Source organism: Alosa alosa, chromosome 7, assembly GCF_017589495.1.
Source record: "Alosa alosa isolate M-15738 ecotype Scorff River chromosome 7, AALO_Geno_1.1, whole genome shotgun sequence".
NCBI classification, from domain to species: domain Eukaryota; kingdom Metazoa; phylum Chordata; class Actinopteri; order Clupeiformes; family Clupeidae; genus Alosa; species Alosa alosa.
In genome coordinates, this window is record NC_063195.1 from 35,040,069 (window position 1) to 35,057,189 (window position 17,121).

The 17,121-nt window shown below is 43.5% G+C and overlaps 2 protein-coding genes across 4 annotated transcripts; both read right to left on the minus strand.

Moving 5' to 3' along the window:
- Nucleotides 1-4,588: 4,588 nt before the first annotated feature.
- On the minus strand, nucleotides 4,589-9,400 carry LOC125297890 (B-cell receptor CD22-like). Its single transcript, XM_048248442.1, has 11 exons — nucleotides 9,314-9,400; nucleotides 9,109-9,166; nucleotides 8,714-8,770; nucleotides 8,246-8,584; nucleotides 7,761-8,018; nucleotides 7,401-7,673; nucleotides 6,768-7,037; nucleotides 6,111-6,350; nucleotides 5,880-5,958; nucleotides 5,739-5,793; nucleotides 4,589-5,647 (listed from the first exon to the last, which is right to left on the minus strand). The coding sequence occupies exons 1-11, from the start codon at nucleotides 9,338-9,340 to the stop codon at nucleotides 5,393-5,395; spliced, it is 1,911 nt and encodes a 636-aa protein (XP_048104399.1). The 5' UTR covers nucleotides 9,341-9,400; the 3' UTR covers nucleotides 4,589-5,392.
- A 1,215-nt stretch (nucleotides 9,401-10,615) lies between these two features.
- On the minus strand, nucleotides 10,616-17,071 carry golga7ba (golgin A7 family, member Ba). Of its 3 annotated transcripts, none has more exons than XM_048247143.1 (6): nucleotides 16,943-17,071; nucleotides 14,924-15,049; nucleotides 14,107-14,259; nucleotides 13,838-13,939; nucleotides 12,953-13,050; nucleotides 10,616-11,487 (listed from the first exon to the last, which is right to left on the minus strand). In XM_048247143.1, exons 1-5 carry the CDS (start codon nucleotides 16,952-16,954, stop codon nucleotides 12,967-12,969), a joined length of 477 nt encoding a protein of 158 aa, XP_048103100.1. In that variant the 5' UTR covers nucleotides 16,955-17,071; the 3' UTR covers nucleotides 10,616-11,487; nucleotides 12,953-12,966. The 3 variants fall into 3 exon arrangements, with proteins under 3 accessions (XP_048103100.1, XP_048103101.1, XP_048103099.1); XM_048247144.1 differs by lacking the exon at nucleotides 16,943-17,071 and adding an exon at nucleotides 16,571-16,712; XM_048247142.1 differs by lacking the exon at nucleotides 16,943-17,071 and adding an exon at nucleotides 16,038-16,207.
- Nucleotides 17,072-17,121: the final 50 nt, after the last annotated feature.

Consider the following 17,121-nt stretch of genomic DNA (forward strand, 5'->3'; position numbering starts at 1 on the left):
TTTCTAAGGCAGGGTGTTCCAGTTTCAGGTCCTCCCATTTGGCCTTTCACTGGCCCCCAGAATTTTTACTCGCGTGGTGGCAGCCGTGCTAGCCCCCCTCCAGGTCCAGGGCCTAAAGATCCTACCGTACCTGGACGACTGGCTAATTTGTGCCCCATCTCAGGTGCAGGTGGTGCACGACACCGACATGGTTCTGACCCATATCCAGGCCCTGGGTTTCACGGTCAACTGGAAAAAGAGCAACTTGCAGCCCCGCCAGCAGGTGGATTTCCTTGGTGTCCTCCTCGACTCGAGCATGACGGCGTCTCTCACTCCACGGAGGGCAGACAGCTTGACCGAGGCTCTGACAGGCTTTCGGCTGGGCAGACTGGTCACCGCCCACAAAGTCCAGAGGCTGTTGGGCTTAATGGCCGCAGCAGCTGCGGTACTGCCATTGGGCCTGCTGAAGGCACGCCCCCTTCAGTGTTGGTTCAATGCCTTTCAGCTCCACCCGAGAGACGACAGGCATGTGAAGGCGGGTGTCTCCTGCTTGCATCCGAGCCCCAAGGCCCTTGGAGGGACAGGAGGTTCTTACTCCAGGGTGTTCCACTGGGGAGCCTTCCTCACAAGAGGCAAGTCATCTCGACAGACGCTTCTCTGACAGGCTGGGGAGCTGTCTGGGAAGGGCTGTCAGCGAGGGGCGTGTGGCCTCCCTCCTGGGCGTCAGAGCACATCAACGCCCCTCGAGCTGAAGGCCATCCATCTCGCCCTGCAGAGGTTCCTGCCAGGGTTGGGCGGCCAACATGTTCTGGTGAGGTCAGACAGCACCTCAGCGGTGTATCATGTCAATCACCAAGGCGGCACGAGGTCCTGGCGGTGCCTCCAGGTGGCGGAGGAGTTGCTGTCATGGGTCTGGCTTCAGTGAGGGCAGTGCACGTTCCAAGCGTGGAGAACAGGGCGGCCGACATTCTCTCCAGGACCGGGCCACTCCCGGGAGATTGAACCCAGAGGTGGTCAGCCAGATCTGGGCTCAGTATGGTACTGCACAAGTGGACCTGTTTGCGTCGGCGGAAACGGCTCACTGCCCAGATTGGTACTCTCTCGTGAGACAGGGAGGCAGTTTGGGCCTGGATGCTCTGTCACAAGACTGGCCGATAGGCTTGTTGTATGATTTTCCTCCATCCCCTCTTGTACCTCAGGTCCTGCGGAGGATCAGGGAGGGCCAACACACAGTTCTGCTGGTTGCTCCACGGTGGCCGGCGAGGCCTTGGTTCCCAGACCTTCTCCGGCTCCTGCAGGGTCAGCCATGACGGTTACCCTGCCGGGCGGATCTTCTGTCACAAGCAGACGGGCAGATCTGGCATCCGAACCCAGGTGCCCTGCGCCTGTGGGTTTGGCCCCTGCAGAGTCCGTCATTGAACAGCTAGCTGAGTCTGTGCAGGAGACTCTGAACAACACCAGGGCTCCTTCTACTAGAGCTTGCTATGCACTCAGGTGGAGGATCTTTTCGGATTGGTGTGCCAGCTTGGGTCTTGAGCCAGCGGTTTGCCCTGTGCCACAAGTTTTGCGCTTCTTGCAGTCCTATTTGGATCAAGGCAAGGCGGTCAGTACTGTGAAGGTTTATGCCTCGGCCATTTCAGCCTTTCACCAGGGTGCGGCCAAGATTATGCTTATAAGGGGTTCATATGCAGTAGGCATTTGATTGCCAGTAGCCTACTGTATGCATTTTGGATAACCCAAAACTCCCCATAGGACTTTCATAGGGCATTTTACAAAATGCATGAGCATATCTTGGCAAATAATGGTCTAAAGCAGGGGTCCCCAACCTTTTATGTACCATGGACCGGTTTGATTCCTATTTTTTTTTTCACGGACCGGCGGCGGGGGGGGTTCGGGGGTTCCATGTTCCATATGTGTTGTGCATGCATTACTTGAAAAGAACTAGCTCCAGTTATGTATGAACAGTGAAGGTAACGATCTCTTGTGAAAAACGTGAACATGAAGAAGTGAAAAATGAACAATATGAATATTGAACAACTTGAAGCTACATCTATAAGTGTGAACATGCTTAACAAAATATGGGAACAAAACATGGGAACTAAACGTGCATTCTGAATATAATCAGTGGGAGCCCTGCTTGTTTCCCTGCAACAAGAAGCTTCCATCTGGGGGGTGATGGAAGACAGTGACACCCTCAGTGTGTTTGAAATGTCCAGTCGAATGTTAATTTGGTCTTAGTTGCAGTCATTGCCGAAAACCCGCCTCGCATAGATACATTGGTGGGAAACGTTTTTCAAGCGCACGGCTATCTCGGGATATTCTGCTTTGTTTTGATCCAAAACCCGCCAGAGAGGTTTCCTATACACACTCTTAAGACCACCGTCATTTGCAATTTCGATCAACTGCTCTTTCTCCTGCGCTGACAAGTTAGGACTAATGGGTTGCGGACCCACTCATTGGTTTGCAGTGGATCTTTGTTTGGAGGATGGGAAGTAACGCTCAAACTCATTTGAAAGCGCAACAAGGTGATCACGCACCAGCAAGAGAGAAAGGGCCCTGCCTCAGTCTCTCCCAAAACCCCCACTACTGTTTGGAACATATCAAATACACCACTTGTCGTCCCCACAAATCAAGCTTGGCTTTAAATGCAGCGACTTTATCTGCCAGTTTAAAGACAGTCGTCATTCTCCCCTGGAGTGACAGGTTGAGGTCATTAAGCAACCCGAATATGTCACACAGGTAAGCGAGTTTTGACACCCAGTCCTCATCATAAAATGTGCAGCTAACGGTGACTTTTTTTTCTGGAAGAAATCTCTGCAGCGGCTCTCGCAACTCAAACACTCTGGCCAGTGACCTGCTAAAGATGCTTGTTTTTTGTTGCTCATTCTAGCAGTTTAGCTAACTTCGTGTGACACTACTGTTCGCCAAGAACTGATCAAGTGAAGTGAGCTGACCTGAGGCTTGCCAGCGCTGAAGGCAATATGTAAAAGTGTTGTTGAAGGCGGGACAGACAGGCGTGAAGAAAATAGACCTTGCAAAATGCAAACATCGTGCAATCAAACAACTGCATATAGGCCTAAGCCATGTAAAAATGTGACATTATTGTGAATTAAATTTAGTTTAGTTTGCATGCATTTTTTTAAACTCATGTCGTAGGCTACGGCCCGGTTAGAAATGTCCTGCGGCCCGGTGGTTGGGGACCGCTGGTCTAAAGTACTTATGTTGTCATTCTATATTGATCTACTTTTGCACACAGCATGACAAGACCTAATGCTAAGACTCAAGTCATATCAAGTCAAGACCTAGAGGGCTGAAATGTGGTCAGTTCAAAGATGCTTGTTATCCAGTAGAAAAAGAAAATAATAATCTAGCCTTTGTAACTTTGTGCCAGTAGGCTACATCACACAGTTATTCTACTTGTTTTCCAAAAGAGAGCAGGCATTTGATTATTGGCTACAGTATGTAGGAGCAATGCCCTCCTAAGTCAAAATGGGGCAAAAGTATAATTTATAATTGCTCAGATTTGCAAAAGAAAAGATTTGACACATGGCACTGACAATTCAATAATGGGCTTTTTCACCACCTCTGAGCATCCACTAACCTGGACCTTTTAGGGGGCTTTCCTCTCAGGGTGAATTGCTTTTTACCTGACATTTTTGAATACAGATGCAATGATTAATGCATCCATGGCCAGGATATAATTATATGATTATTTTAAAAGTGACCTATAACAATAGGCTATGCAATACACTTTAATTTGTTTAGTGCTAATAAAATGATATATTAGCCTATTTGGAGTGAGAGATGTTTAGAATGTGGCAATATGTCCGTCATCGTGTGAACGAAAGTAGGCTATGACTAGGCATAGGCTACTTGTTCTGAGCAAGTGTTGTCAATGAACAGGCTGTGAAACTGTTGGCTAAGTTACAGACAGTCATGAACAACTGATGCTAATTGTCTGGGAAACATTCTCTAGCAGCAGTCACGTTGTCATTATTTGTGTCAAACAAGTTGTGGATTTGTTGTAACATTAAAAGATGACTTACTCTGTGCTGAAACCATGAACTGATGCTCGAAGCTTCAAGGTGAACGAAACAGGTTCGCCTTCAATAATTCATGTTCAACAATTCCAGGATACGCGTTTTTTCATTGGTTGTTGCGTTAAATCTTACCCAGATACAATAGTGCTATTTTCTGATTGGCTATTGTGTAGCCCCTCTCGTTATTTTTGATTGGCTGATAAGTGACAGGCTCAACTCCAGGGAGACGCTTGATTCCTGCCGGGTGAGAGCAGCTGCCAGAGACATTTTGGGCTGAGGCAGCATACTAAATATATAAATAGTTTTTCTGCGTGAGAAATACAATGTGTGGCGGGAGAGCGTGACAAAAGACTGAAATGAGTGACTGTCACGCTCAATGCGTGACACTTGAGAGCCTTGTATCAAGCAGACTGGACTACTGTAATAGTCTCCTCACAGGCCTTCCCAAGAAAACAATCAAGCAACTCCAATTAATCCAGATATGCGACAGCAATGATTCAAGGTGAATAAATGGGCATTATGTATAAAATGATTTAATAGAAAATAAAACATAAGACAACATATAGCAAAAGATTCGGCACAGAAAATAAAGAAAAACTTCATAACCCCAGTACAATATCTACTAAATGATTTAATGGAACACATATGACAACATGTATTAAAAGATTCGGCAATGGAGTCAACAGAAAATTAAATACAGGCTTTTAAACGTCTATGTGAATAATGCCTGTTCATCTGCTGCTACAGCTTGGCAGGTAATAATAGTAAAGTCAGATTGGTCAAAAGATTATTGTGATTTTAAACAACCTCACTAAGGCGCCAGAATAGACTGAATTGCCTACACATTACCTGGGACACTTAGGTGGCAACGACTTAAGACCTTGTGTTTCTCTCAGTTTATATAAATGAAGGAATATTTTTCACTCATAATTTGTATGCACCATATTCTGTTAAAAGAATCGTGAACTGAAAATTGTACATTGTATCATGAGTTGAGTCTATCGTTACATTCCAAGATCGTTTTTTTCCCCACATTGCTTATAGCGCATACCACAACTAGATACCTGACCACAACTAGAGGGAGTACTTACAATGTTTTTGATACATGTATATACCCACTTAATGCCCATGTATTCCCCACTGATGTTAAAAGTAACTGTAAACATATTCTTGCCACCCTGTAATGAGGATTTAGTCTTCATTTTGACAGTCTTGACAGCAACATGATTTGGATAAATGATTTGGAGTGTTGGTGAAGGGGGACTTTATACTACACCTCCGTTCAAACAATAGACTCACATTTCTCATGGAAGCTTAAATCACATCGACTGTCTTGGTCATGTTCTACAAGTCATGTGACGCGTGGTGAGATTTCATTTCACTGTGCTGTACAGTACTTCCTCGTGTGACGCGTGATGAGGTTTCGCTGTGCTGTACAGTACTTCCTCTTCCTGTAGAGGGGGCATTGACTTCTGAAGTGTGGAGTTTAAAGACATGTCCTGTTTGTCACAGTGCTTGAAATACACACTGGTGTAATGGATGTCATTCTCTGCGTCCTCACTCTCCTTTTTGCGGTCAAAGGTCATGGCCACTCTTGAAACATTGACATACACTGGACTTGAGCAATCCTAGCATATTAAAGAAGATGATGGTGAGATCTCCATCAGGACATGGGTCAGATACGGTATGTTAGGAAATATCTGCTGGACATCTGCTCACCTGTTCACTGTCAGTAGTGCCCTCCCTGACTTCAGTTACGCTATTTCTTTTCTTTCTGTTGTATAGGGAAGTTGATCATTATGATCATTGTGTCAAGATCAGTGTCATAACTGTTCTTGTAAGTTATTTCCATATACTCACCTCAATAAAATACTGGGAATAACAAGTCCTGCGATTACTACAATTACAACTACTGCATAGATCCCAGCAGTATTTTTTTCTGAACACAGATAAAAACAATAATTTTATTGAGAATTTTGTCAATATACGTCCATATCATTTCACAGTGAAAAACATAATGGACATGGTTCAAGGGGTTGGTTGCATGTTTTAAGTGTTGATCTTTCAGCTACTAAAAATAAAAACAGTCACCTGATATGGGGAGTGAGTTGGACTCGGCAGCTCCAACCTCATTCTTGGCCTCACAGTAGTACAAACCACTCTCTGCAGATTCCAGTGTTAGATTTCTCCCAGTGGCTCTCTGAGAGGTGCCTGTTCCAGTCCTCTTGTGCCAGGTGTAATGTTTCACTGGCGGGTTGGCATCACAGCTGCAGATCAGAGTGATGGCACCATCAAAGGAGCTGACAGACACAGAGAGGTTCCTGGGGGCATCTGTGGGAGACAATAATGAGATAAACAAAGTTCTAGCGAGCAGTCTTTTGGGCCACGCTACACAGCACTACACAGCGAGCAGTCTTTTGGGCCGTGCTACACAGCACTACACAGCGAGCAGTCTTTTGGGCCGTGCTACACACACTCTTTAAACAAATGTGTTGTCCCTATCTAGACACAGATGTGTTAAAAACATCGCAATTGTGTTGTTTTCAACACATTCGTTTTAAGAGTGCAGCGAGCAGTCTTTTGGGCCATGCTTCACTTCTTCACTCAGTGTCTTGTCCTCTGCTTAACACAAATTTGTACACAATCATTTAGGCCTTGTGGAAATGTATTAAATCTTACTGGACACCTGCACAAAATAAACACAAAATGATATGTGCCCACAAATATCATAAATAATATGTTATTTACATAAAACATCTACAAAGATGGGTGTGGAATTCCTTGATCCTTTGACATTTTCCGCCTGGCAGTAGTATGCCCCACTGTCTCCGTATGTCATGTTTGATATGCTATAATTCTGTCCTACTCCGATCTCTGAGCTGAGAGCTCCTCTCCTCTGGTACCAGGTGTATGTATGCACTGGTGGGTTGGCCTCGCTGCTGCAGGTCAAGGTCACGCTATTACCCTCCACTACCTCACCAGAGGGACTCGTGACAGTTTTAGGGCTCCTTGGAGGATCTGAAAAAGTGAAGACACTCGCTTTCAGACACTGATTAACATGTGCCTAGTCACTGTCGCATTGTAAAATGTTGGCTGTTGCATTAGGCCAAAACACAACACAACATGACATGACAAAACACAACATCAACATCAGTTGAGGGCTGCAACTTCACTTTTTAAATGACAATATTCTGGCCAGACTACTGTTGTCAGTGATATAAGTATTTGAAATGAACATGATTTCTTAATGTCTAGTGACATATCAGGGCTATTTTATGATTAATTGAAATACATTTCTTACATACGGTTCCTTTAATATAAACATGTTACAGTACAGTACTTCATAACATGTCAAGACTCACATTTCACATTTAGACTCACATTTCACATTTAGCGTTAAGGAAGCAGAACTAGCTTCATTAACACTGTTTACGGCGCTGCAGTGGTACTCCCCACTGTGAGCAGAGCTGACGTTTGGGATGCTGTGGTTCTGTCCTCCTGAACCTACCCGCGTGCTTCCAGCTCCAGTGCTCCTAAACCAGGTGTACGTGTTCACCGGTGGGTTAGCAGAGCTGCTGCACACCAGGGTCACTGAACTGCCCTCTGATATTTCACCAGGAGGACATATGTATGCTGATGTGTTCTTTGGAGAATCTGTAAAAAAAATCAAATAAAAAATGTGCGTCTGTTTTGTCTTATTCGCTCGACTTACTGTAAATTGTGGTGAAATTGTGTGCATACATCGGACATCTATGCCTACTGAAGGGCTGGTCAGCTGCTCATGTCCTTGCACAGCGCAGGAATAATGTCCAGAATCTTCTGTGCTGACTGAACTGAGATGGAAGTCTTTGTCTCTGCCGTGGTGTCTGTGAGTTACAGGCTGTCCATTTCTGTACCAGACATAAGGAGGGCTCGGACTCAGCGTGCAGGTGGTGCTACAGGTCAGTGTCACATGCTGACCCTCAGTCACCATGTCAGTTGATACTTTCACCTCTAGACCTTGATGAAAAACACCATAAACATGTATAAGTATCAGCTAATCTTAAAATATGAATAAATGTATACATATATTAATACAATAGACATACAATCATAGTTCATTTGTGGTATGTGGAGATCAAGGTAAAGTAATGGCACAATGCATTCTTTCTACATAGTGAGTTGTACAGCTGTCTCTGGAGTAAATTATGTTTGTGGATTTTGTTCCTTGCTGTGTGTCCAATTACCTGTGACAGACAGGTGGATTCCAGGAACACCAGTAAACCTATTCTTATGGGTAAAGAACCGGAAACGGTACTCTCTCGAGTCCCCCTCTCTCAAATCTCTTATTCTCAAAGTGGAAGATGTCAGTGAATGTGTAAGGTATTCCGTTCGGTTTCTGTAAAATGGCTCATTAGTAATATTAACTGGCTCTTCCTTTGCCTGCCTTCCGACATGCCACACTACGCCGTGGAGTGTTTCAGAGGAGGGGTATGTATATGTGCTGAGGAGGTCCACGGATGAGCCTATTAGGGCGCAGATAAAGGGAGGGCGGTAGAGCACACGCCAACAATTCCATTGCCAATCTACAACACAGTCAAAAACCATACAATGTTTAGTCAGTATACAAACTCATATTTTCATATGAGTTACAAATTCATATGTTTCAATTTATCTAACCAACTCAAACTTAAATGTGAATTCAGTCTTTATACCACAGCTCATTGCAGAAGATTGCATTGCTCCATTGTCATTTCTCTGAACCGAAGCACCTGAAAGTTACAAGCAGTCACAAGTCATGCAACAAATAAACTTGCTGATACATTCATCAATTCATTCATACAGTCTTGTTTCAAATGATTTTATATGAATGATATATCAGCTATTCAAGTTATTTCTGTAAACTTGACACCTATACCAGACATTTCATAATGCAGGTCAGTAAATTATAAAGTAATATCCCTGACACTAAGTTTCAGCCATCACCATTTTATATTTAAAAAAACAAATGAAATTACCCTGATTCATTGCTATATACATTCCTATGGCAGTAATTACCCTTAATTGTACCTCTAGTCTTTACAAAAACAACAGTAGAGAAATGTCATACCAAACAGAGAGAAAAATAATGCTCCCACAATCATTTCCTCTTGGAGGACCATAGTGCCCTGCAAATACACAAAGACATACACATTAACCAATAATATGGCTTTGTACCCTTGAAACATGGTGACATAGCTACAGAGTTCTAAATCCTGTGATAAGTCCTCTAAAAGTCCGAGTAAGACAAAGAGGGACAGATGTAGATGACTTACACTGTGGGCAAGGCTCCTGCTGTTCATGTCCTTGATTTGTGGTGGAAGCAGACAGAGTTGCAGCAGCAGGACACTGCACCGGTAATGGTGCAGAACAGACTTCCTTCCTCTTTGAGTACCGGTAAGTGTTGTGTATGAAAAACACCAGATGTTCATAGGAAAAAAGGATGTTTCTTCAGTTAATGCAGCTTCAATGTTTATTCCGATAAAAAGACAGAAGTACATGTGACGTACTTCTGGGCACCGATATTGTAGTGACCCTTGATGAGTCTTGAACAGTAAAAAACTAACTTGAGTATTTCAAACCCTTGGCATATATTCTGTTTCAAAAGTCCTTCTACACTCTAAATGTTAATGACTTAGATAACACCTTGAATGGGATGGTTATCAGATGCCTTCCCCCATACCGTTTCTCCAAATGTTAGTGTTCTCACACCTCGGTTCCTTCCTGGCCCCAAGTGAGGCCATAGCATGGACCTTTGAGTGTTGTATTCATAAGATCACCTTGTGGGACATAAAGTAGCATATGATGTTCTTTAGACAGGGTAAACTGTGTAATCTTACAGTTGTATGCATGACAGTTAATGACTACTGACTAGAAGTTCATTTTTAATGTTTTGCTGGTGTGATAGTTATTCACATCCTGTTGCATCAATTACTGCAAAAAACATGATTGATAATCAATCAATCTGAAACCTGTTCCTGTTTGCACTGTACTTGCCCTATCTCATTTACTTCATAGATTCTGATTTGGAAATGCAATACTTTACAGAACAGGAAGAAGCTTCCAGATGTACCCAGGTGATTTAAATATTCACCAGAAGTTCAATGAAGAGTGAAATCATTCACCCAAGACACAGATGGCAACTTTTTTCATTTGTCTTGGTGAAAACAACAAAGGCCCCTTACAGGTTATCCTTACAGTTACACTAGAAGTCAGAACTCACAGATAAGTATAGTGTAGTTTTGGCTTTGAGTGGCAATTACTTTAATAACCCTGCTCCACTTATGTTTATTTTATTATCTTTTACTTCTCCCTGTCATGTCCTATAAAACCTCTTTGATAAAAAACACATCTCAACACAGCTCATAGCTATTTTGTACCTGTCCATGAACTGAAACAGGCTTCTCCATCCACATTTCATTGACTGCCCACCACTACCACACAGACACCCGTTATGAAAAGCACATTTTCTATCTTCCATCTAGATCTCTTTTCTAGGTCAAGTGAAAAATAGTCTATATGAGGATGTCTAAATTGGAAAGAAAGAATGGAAGAAAGGAAGACGACTAATGTAGGAGTCAGCTAGGCAAGTGACTGTTTGTGTCATCTTTACTAGATCATCAATGCAGCAAAACGCTATTTCAGTGATAGCACTTTAAAGAAATACAATTCACACATTTGCATAATATGAAAAAAGGCTTAAAAAACACTGTCTACCAAGGAGGCTGGGTTCATGGCAGTTATGAATGGTTCTTTGGAAATCTGATGAGCACTGAGTACAAACAGAAGTTGAACAGAGCGGAAAATAACATTGGGAACCATCTATTGTCCTGTGGAAGACTTACTTCAATTCCTCTAGTTTCCAACCGTTGCTACATCAATGCCATGTGTTATTTTGCATAAAAGAACAATAGAGGTCTATGTAAACTTGGTCCATAGTGCGAAGTCTAGCGGCTCATTTCACTAGTGAGCAACTTCAGAGAGGTTGCACTGTTCTGTGGCACAAACTGAAGCTACGCCCTGTCATTAATGCTCCCATAGTTTGTGATGTTCTGTGGACATGGGTGGCTTTGCTACCCTACACTTCTATTTTCAGGCAGTTTAGGTGTAATCAAAGGTCCAGTTTGGTCATCTCAGGATGGTTGTTCAGGTTAAAGGCCTGGCTGAATGAGCCTCTTCTGGTTTGGCTGTGGTGTGGTGCAGTGCGGTGAGATCCATCTCAGGATCTGACATCCATTCACATCGATGATATATGGTGGTGTCTGGCACAAAAGGTTGCAGGCCCAATGAGAGAGTATGTGGGTGTACTTGTGTATGCTGCATGTGTGTGCATTGTGCGTACGTGTATGTGTGTATGTGTGTGTGTGTGTGTGTGTGTGTGTGTGTGTCTAAGTAAAATAAAAGTAAGCAGGTGAGGAGTAGTGTTTTAGGTGGGGCCCATGAAGTAGCTCTGTAAAAAAAAAAAACACAAACATTTCTATTTGACATTAACTGAGTTCTTCAGTGGTATAATTATTACAGTATGTCATGAACCACACAAGTGTCTTTCAACATCTCATTTTGCAGTACTGCTTGTATATTGCAGGATGATGCTAAAATAATACCAAAATCACAGAACAATTCTCAATCTCAGTATCAAACCTGCATATTTCATAGCACCAGAGGTGGGTGGTGACACTTTAAAGATGCATTTCTTCTCAGACTTAAGTGAGGAAACTTAGACCATAGTCATAGACCATTTAAATAGTTAGTTCAGTTGTCTACAAATCACATTTATAATCAACTGAAATTGCCTGTGTCTATGCCATTTGCATCAATAATAACATCAATATCTACATTAATGGTCATTTTCAGATATACACAGGAGAGGTGATTAATTCCTCGTTCTATAGGAGATTTCGAAATCATCACTAAAGCAACTTTTGTGGGCAAGAAGCATCAACAGAGCAGCAATCAGGTAGATTTCACTGGGCTTATCAAGCAGGTCTCTTCCTTTATCAGTGTCACGACACTTCCAGAAGGCTCAACAGTGGGAGAACAGCCAAAACATCCTTCTTCTCGACCAATGCCTTAACGCTGTTTCATGATCATTTTTGAAGGTACAGTATTACGCTGTCAATATGTTGTACAACAGACACGATAGCGAAATCTAAATGTCTATCTTTTCTAGCAACAGGTTTTTTGTTGTGTGTGCTCAGGTGACGTGATGGACTAGGCACCGTTGCTCATCTGTCCATCATTGTATAAAGGCCCGCCCAGACAATTTGATTGGTGCATTCGGTTCAAACTGCTCCGGTTCGGGCATAGTTGCTTCTCAATGGAACCAGTCTAGACCGAATTTCCCAACCTCAAATTCCAGGCTAGTAGGCACCAACAACTACCAACAAATTCTTTGGTCAATGCTATTTGTTGCTGTAGCTGTTTATGGTCCGATCAGCGACATATCCAAACAAACCGCAAACCCTTGTTGAGGGCATCAACAAGTACCAGCAAATTCTTTGGTCTTTCCTGTTTGTTAGTTTGTCTGTTTACGATCCAATCAGCAACATAACCAACAACATAACCAACAAATTCTTCACTCATTTCTCCTCGTTGCTGTGGCCGTTTATGATCCGATCATCCGATCCGATAACCAACAACCAACAACATAACTTGACCCTTCACTGCTTACATTGGTTCATAGTTTTTTATAAAGTGAACCTCCGCCCACAAATGTTTCAACATCAGAGACAAGAGGTGAAGAATTCATTAAATTAATAAATGACATGTGTATTTATGTTCTGTGGCTTGCATCATTCAACTGAAATGAGGAACTAAATACAGCTGGCATTACTTTCTGCTCATGTCCATTTGAGGCGCAATAAAGGAGAGGGATATAGAGTAGTCACAGATGCACTGGACGCCAGCTGTCCTACCTCGGAGGCAGCGGTCATCGGCCACTGCTGCAGGTGGTGGAGCTGCTGCCAGAGCTGGAGCCGCTGGAGCCGCGGTCCTCATAGATGGAAATCTCAATCTGGCACGCGCCGTTAAAGAGCATCAGGGGCTCCACATGCTAATTACAGCCATACTCGCACAATAATCCTCACCAAATTATTTTAGGTAGCATTCAGAATTATGGATTATGGATCAAATGCTTGGTTTCACAATAAAAGCAATCTACAGTAAATCTAAGTTCATTTACTTTCTGACATCTTACAGCCAGTTTTGGCCATGGTTTGGTGTAGTGATCTGCACTCTCTTTTCTGGAATGTCATATTGCCGTAAAGCTGTGATTCACACACATGTAACAATAGGTTCAGATGCATAATTCAGTTGCCACTGATGCTACTTGTTTCTTTACCTCGCAATGAACCCAGGGGAAGTACAGAGGCAGTTCTCTGCCCACCAGTGAATTGTGCAGTGGGCAGGAGAACACTCCCTGGCAATTAAGGCCTTGTATGTATTCCATGGGGGATGTATTCACACTAATTCAGGCTTTGGCCACACCTTATCACCTCCCACACATCCAATAATGCACAGGGCAAATACCATCTGAAGGAAACAGCACACCAGAGCTGAACATACTGAATCAGAGCAGTGTGTAAACAAATAGCACACATAAATAGTAATAATTGATAGTACACATAAAGCACATCCAAATATGTTCAATGTCCATACAAAAATAGAGCTGTAAATCTTGTTAGATTTTTAGAGTTCTTGTTAGAGTTTAGATTGTGATTATTATTTGAATTTTATGTTTATTTGTTTGTTTTAACTTGACTTGCACCAAAAACACACAGACACAAACACACAAAGGATACAACTCTCATGCCCCTCTCAATGGGGTCTGTGATAAGGAGGCCTCGAGGGGCATAGATCTTCTCGTTCTGCTCCTGGATGTAGCGGGAGATCTTCTTCAGAACCTTCACAGGCAAGTTATTACAAAACCAATGGCAATGTTATCATGTCACCTGCTTATTCACACTGCAAATACATGTTTATTTACGTAAGAGTGATAACTTCAATGTATTTTCGAAATTTTCATTTAGCCATTTATGATGCATTTGTATGATCCTTTCTATCCTCTCACTTTCTCGTATCTTGTCTCCATGCACAGAAAGATGAGGTAGGCAGTGGTGCAAGCCAAGCAGCCTTCCAGGTATGACTGCCCTCCGATCTTCTCTGCTTCCGCATAGTAGTTATTCAGCGTCTTCACAGTATCTTCAAACAGAGTTCTCTCGATCTGGCCATCCACACCAAAAGAGAAAACACAATAATCAACACTAGATTTGCAACATGTAGGTTTGCTGACTCCAGTATCTTAAATTAGAATATACAGCAGTCTTCAAACGCATCTTCTTACCCAACACACACACACACACACACACACACACACACACACACACACACACACACACACACACACACACACACACACACACACACTGTATGCACTAATTTGATCAATATTGTATAATCCCTTTCATTTCATTGCTTGCAGTGTGTCCACCCCACAGATGACTATACAATCCACTATACAACCCCTAAGAAAGAAGGTTGGCACTTCTGTCCTTCTGTCCTCACACACACACACACACACACACACAGACACACAGACACACAGACGCACGCACGCACGCACGCACGCACACACGCACGCACACACATACCCCCCACACACACACACACATACCCCCACACACACACACACACACACACACACATACGCACGCACACACACACACACACACACACACACACACACACACACACACATACGCACGCACGCACACACGCACACACACAAACACACACACACACACACAGACACAGACACACACATACACGCACACAGACACAGACACACACACACACACAGACACACACACACACACACACACACTCACCCTGCTCTCCAGCTCAGATGGGAACTTGGTCTGGAACTTGCATATGGTACCTTCAGTGTAGTCTCTCTGGATGAACACCTTGTTGGCCAGTGAGGCGCTATGTCTCAGCTCCTGCAGATTATGAAACTGCAAGGACAGAAGAAACATGGGGGCACAGGAAAAGAGAGAGAGAGAGAGAGAAAATAAGACTATGTCAAACATTCAGGAAATCACAATAGTGAGCACATTGCTTTGCATAGTCCAGAATAGTTTCCTCAGTCTCCAGTAGAACATGGGAGGTTATTTCAGCTTTGTGTACACGCTCCAGATGTGTGTACACAGCTGGCGTAGTGAGACTCCAGTGCTCTAATCCTGGTGTATGTCCTGCAAGTAGAGGGACATCTGGCCATCTGTCTCACAGTCAACACAAAGAGAAACAATAATGTCTGCCAAACGTCTCGATGCACAGCTTTACCCGCAACATTGGGTCCTAGTCCTTATAGGGTAAGCCTTAACCTATCCATCAGGCCCTCTTTATCACATTCTTTCTGATGCTGTTCATGGCTTGTCTCTCGTCTCTATTTGATGATTAAACCACCACGCAACACCCCAACCCCCAGCCGAGAATGCAGGGGCAAAGCAGTCCCTTCTTGTCTTTGCCAACAAAGGCTTATGTTGACCTCTACTGATGATATGGGTTTCAAACTGATTCCTGTTTCAAAGCGTGACTGAATAAATCGAGTTGTTGATGCTAATCGCCTCATTAAAAATGAATGCCGTTGTGGAAGTGGAGAAGAGACAAGTCCCTTTGGATATCCTGATACAATGCTGCCGTGGGTGAATGTCCTCAAAGCACAACCGATCGATAGCGCAAAGACGATACACCAAACAGGCGTGCGCGCACACACACACTAGCGTAAAGATTAAAGCGTTAAAGGAGAATGTGACAACAGTGAATGGCAAACCACTTTCTAAGCTGTCAAATAAAATTAAATAAAAATGGGACATTTGTTATACTGGCTAATAAGTGTACATGCATGAATGTGTCCACAGAAGTCACCATATTCACCCAGCTACAAGAGGAAAGAAAGCTGTTGATATGCCTGTAAAAGCTAAATCGCAAGCAAATGCTTACAGACTCGTGACAGAATGGGAGTTTTGATCTGTCAGCTGCTGTCCGCGGTCCTGAAAGCATCCCTGACCTCCGTACGGCGTTGTTGGTGGATTACCGGCCAGATTGATGGCAATCACAATACGCCGGTAACTGCTTTCACCAAAGGGCTTAGTGGCGCGAGGATTGCCTCTTTATCCTCTCTGATGTCCCACTTGTGTACACTGCTACGTCACCGCCCGTGCGACATGGCAGACAAGCGGGCCAATGTAGTAGCCTGTAGTGTAGGCTACCGCTACACGTGAGCAGGTAATGTACGATAATAAAACAGGCTAATATAAGCAATAATTTTACTGATAATAAAAACAAAAAGGTGTAGGCTTGTTCCTGAAAATGAGCCCAGTATTGTAGGCTGACGCTATCGCTGTACGCTTCATCTTTTGAGTCTTCACGTAGCGTAGCCTGATGTGATGTTGTGATCCATGATAAAAACCCGTTAGAATCAGAATATGAACACGCCCGTGCAATACATTTTACACAAATTAGGATTAGCCTACCTGCAAATTCATATCTTTATAATTACTGCGTTAAATATGGGTTGTCCGTTTGTTCGAACAATCAATTACACTTGTAGATTAAGAGACGACGTGTAGCCTATATCGGCTATTCTTGAGAATATAAGTACAGGTATATTTTTAAACGTGTAGCCCCATTTAACAAATGCCGTCCTGAATTTAACAGCTAACGTTAAGGTTTACTTCTTTTGTTTCTGCGATGCCGTCGAACACACACATGGTTCGCCTTGTCATGTCCCAGTCACAACTGCTCCCACCTTTACCACAGGAGCCTAGGATATGCCTTGGAAGTAGGCTACAGTTCATCGAGCAGTCCTCAACCAATATATTAACATACACGCAATTAGCACCTACCTCTGTTGCCATGTTGCCATCCGTGCGCGGCCGCGGCGAAGGATCTCCCGGTGCTAAAATCCCTTTAGTGGGACACGCATAGCTCGGGTGAGGGAGGGGTAGGATCGTTGGGTGGAGATGACGGCTGGCGTGGGGGTGGATAGGCAATCTGAGCGAAGGCTAGTGCAGGGTGGGATTTT

What these genes read in the sequence shown, in the direction of transcription:
- LOC125297890 (XM_048248442.1), bottom strand. Translation starts at nt 9,340, where the DNA reads ATGAACAGCAGGAGCCTTGCCCACAGT. An exon ending in ATTATTTTTCTCTCTGTTTG is followed by an intron (nt 8,771 to 9,108) that starts GTATGACATTTC and finishes TGTAACTTTCAG; the next exon opens with GTGCTTCGGTTCAGAGAAAT. An exon ending in ATTCCCAGTATTTTATTGAG is followed by an intron (nt 5,794 to 5,879) that starts GTGAGTATATGG and finishes CCTATACAACAG; the next exon opens with AAAGAAAAGAAATAGCGTAA.
- golga7ba (XM_048247142.1), bottom strand. Translation starts at nt 16,097, where the DNA reads ATGCTTTCAGGACCGCGGACAGCAGCTGACAGATCAAAACTCCCATTC. An exon ending in TGGAGACAAGATACGAGAAA is followed by an intron (nt 13,940 to 14,106) that starts GTGAGAGGATAG and finishes TTGCCTGTGAAG; the next exon opens with GTTCTGAAGAAGATCTCCCG. An exon ending in TTGAGAGGGGCATGAGAGTT is followed by an intron (nt 13,051 to 13,837) that starts GTATCCTTTGTG and finishes GGCGCGTGCCAG; the next exon opens with ATTGAGATTTCCATCTATGA.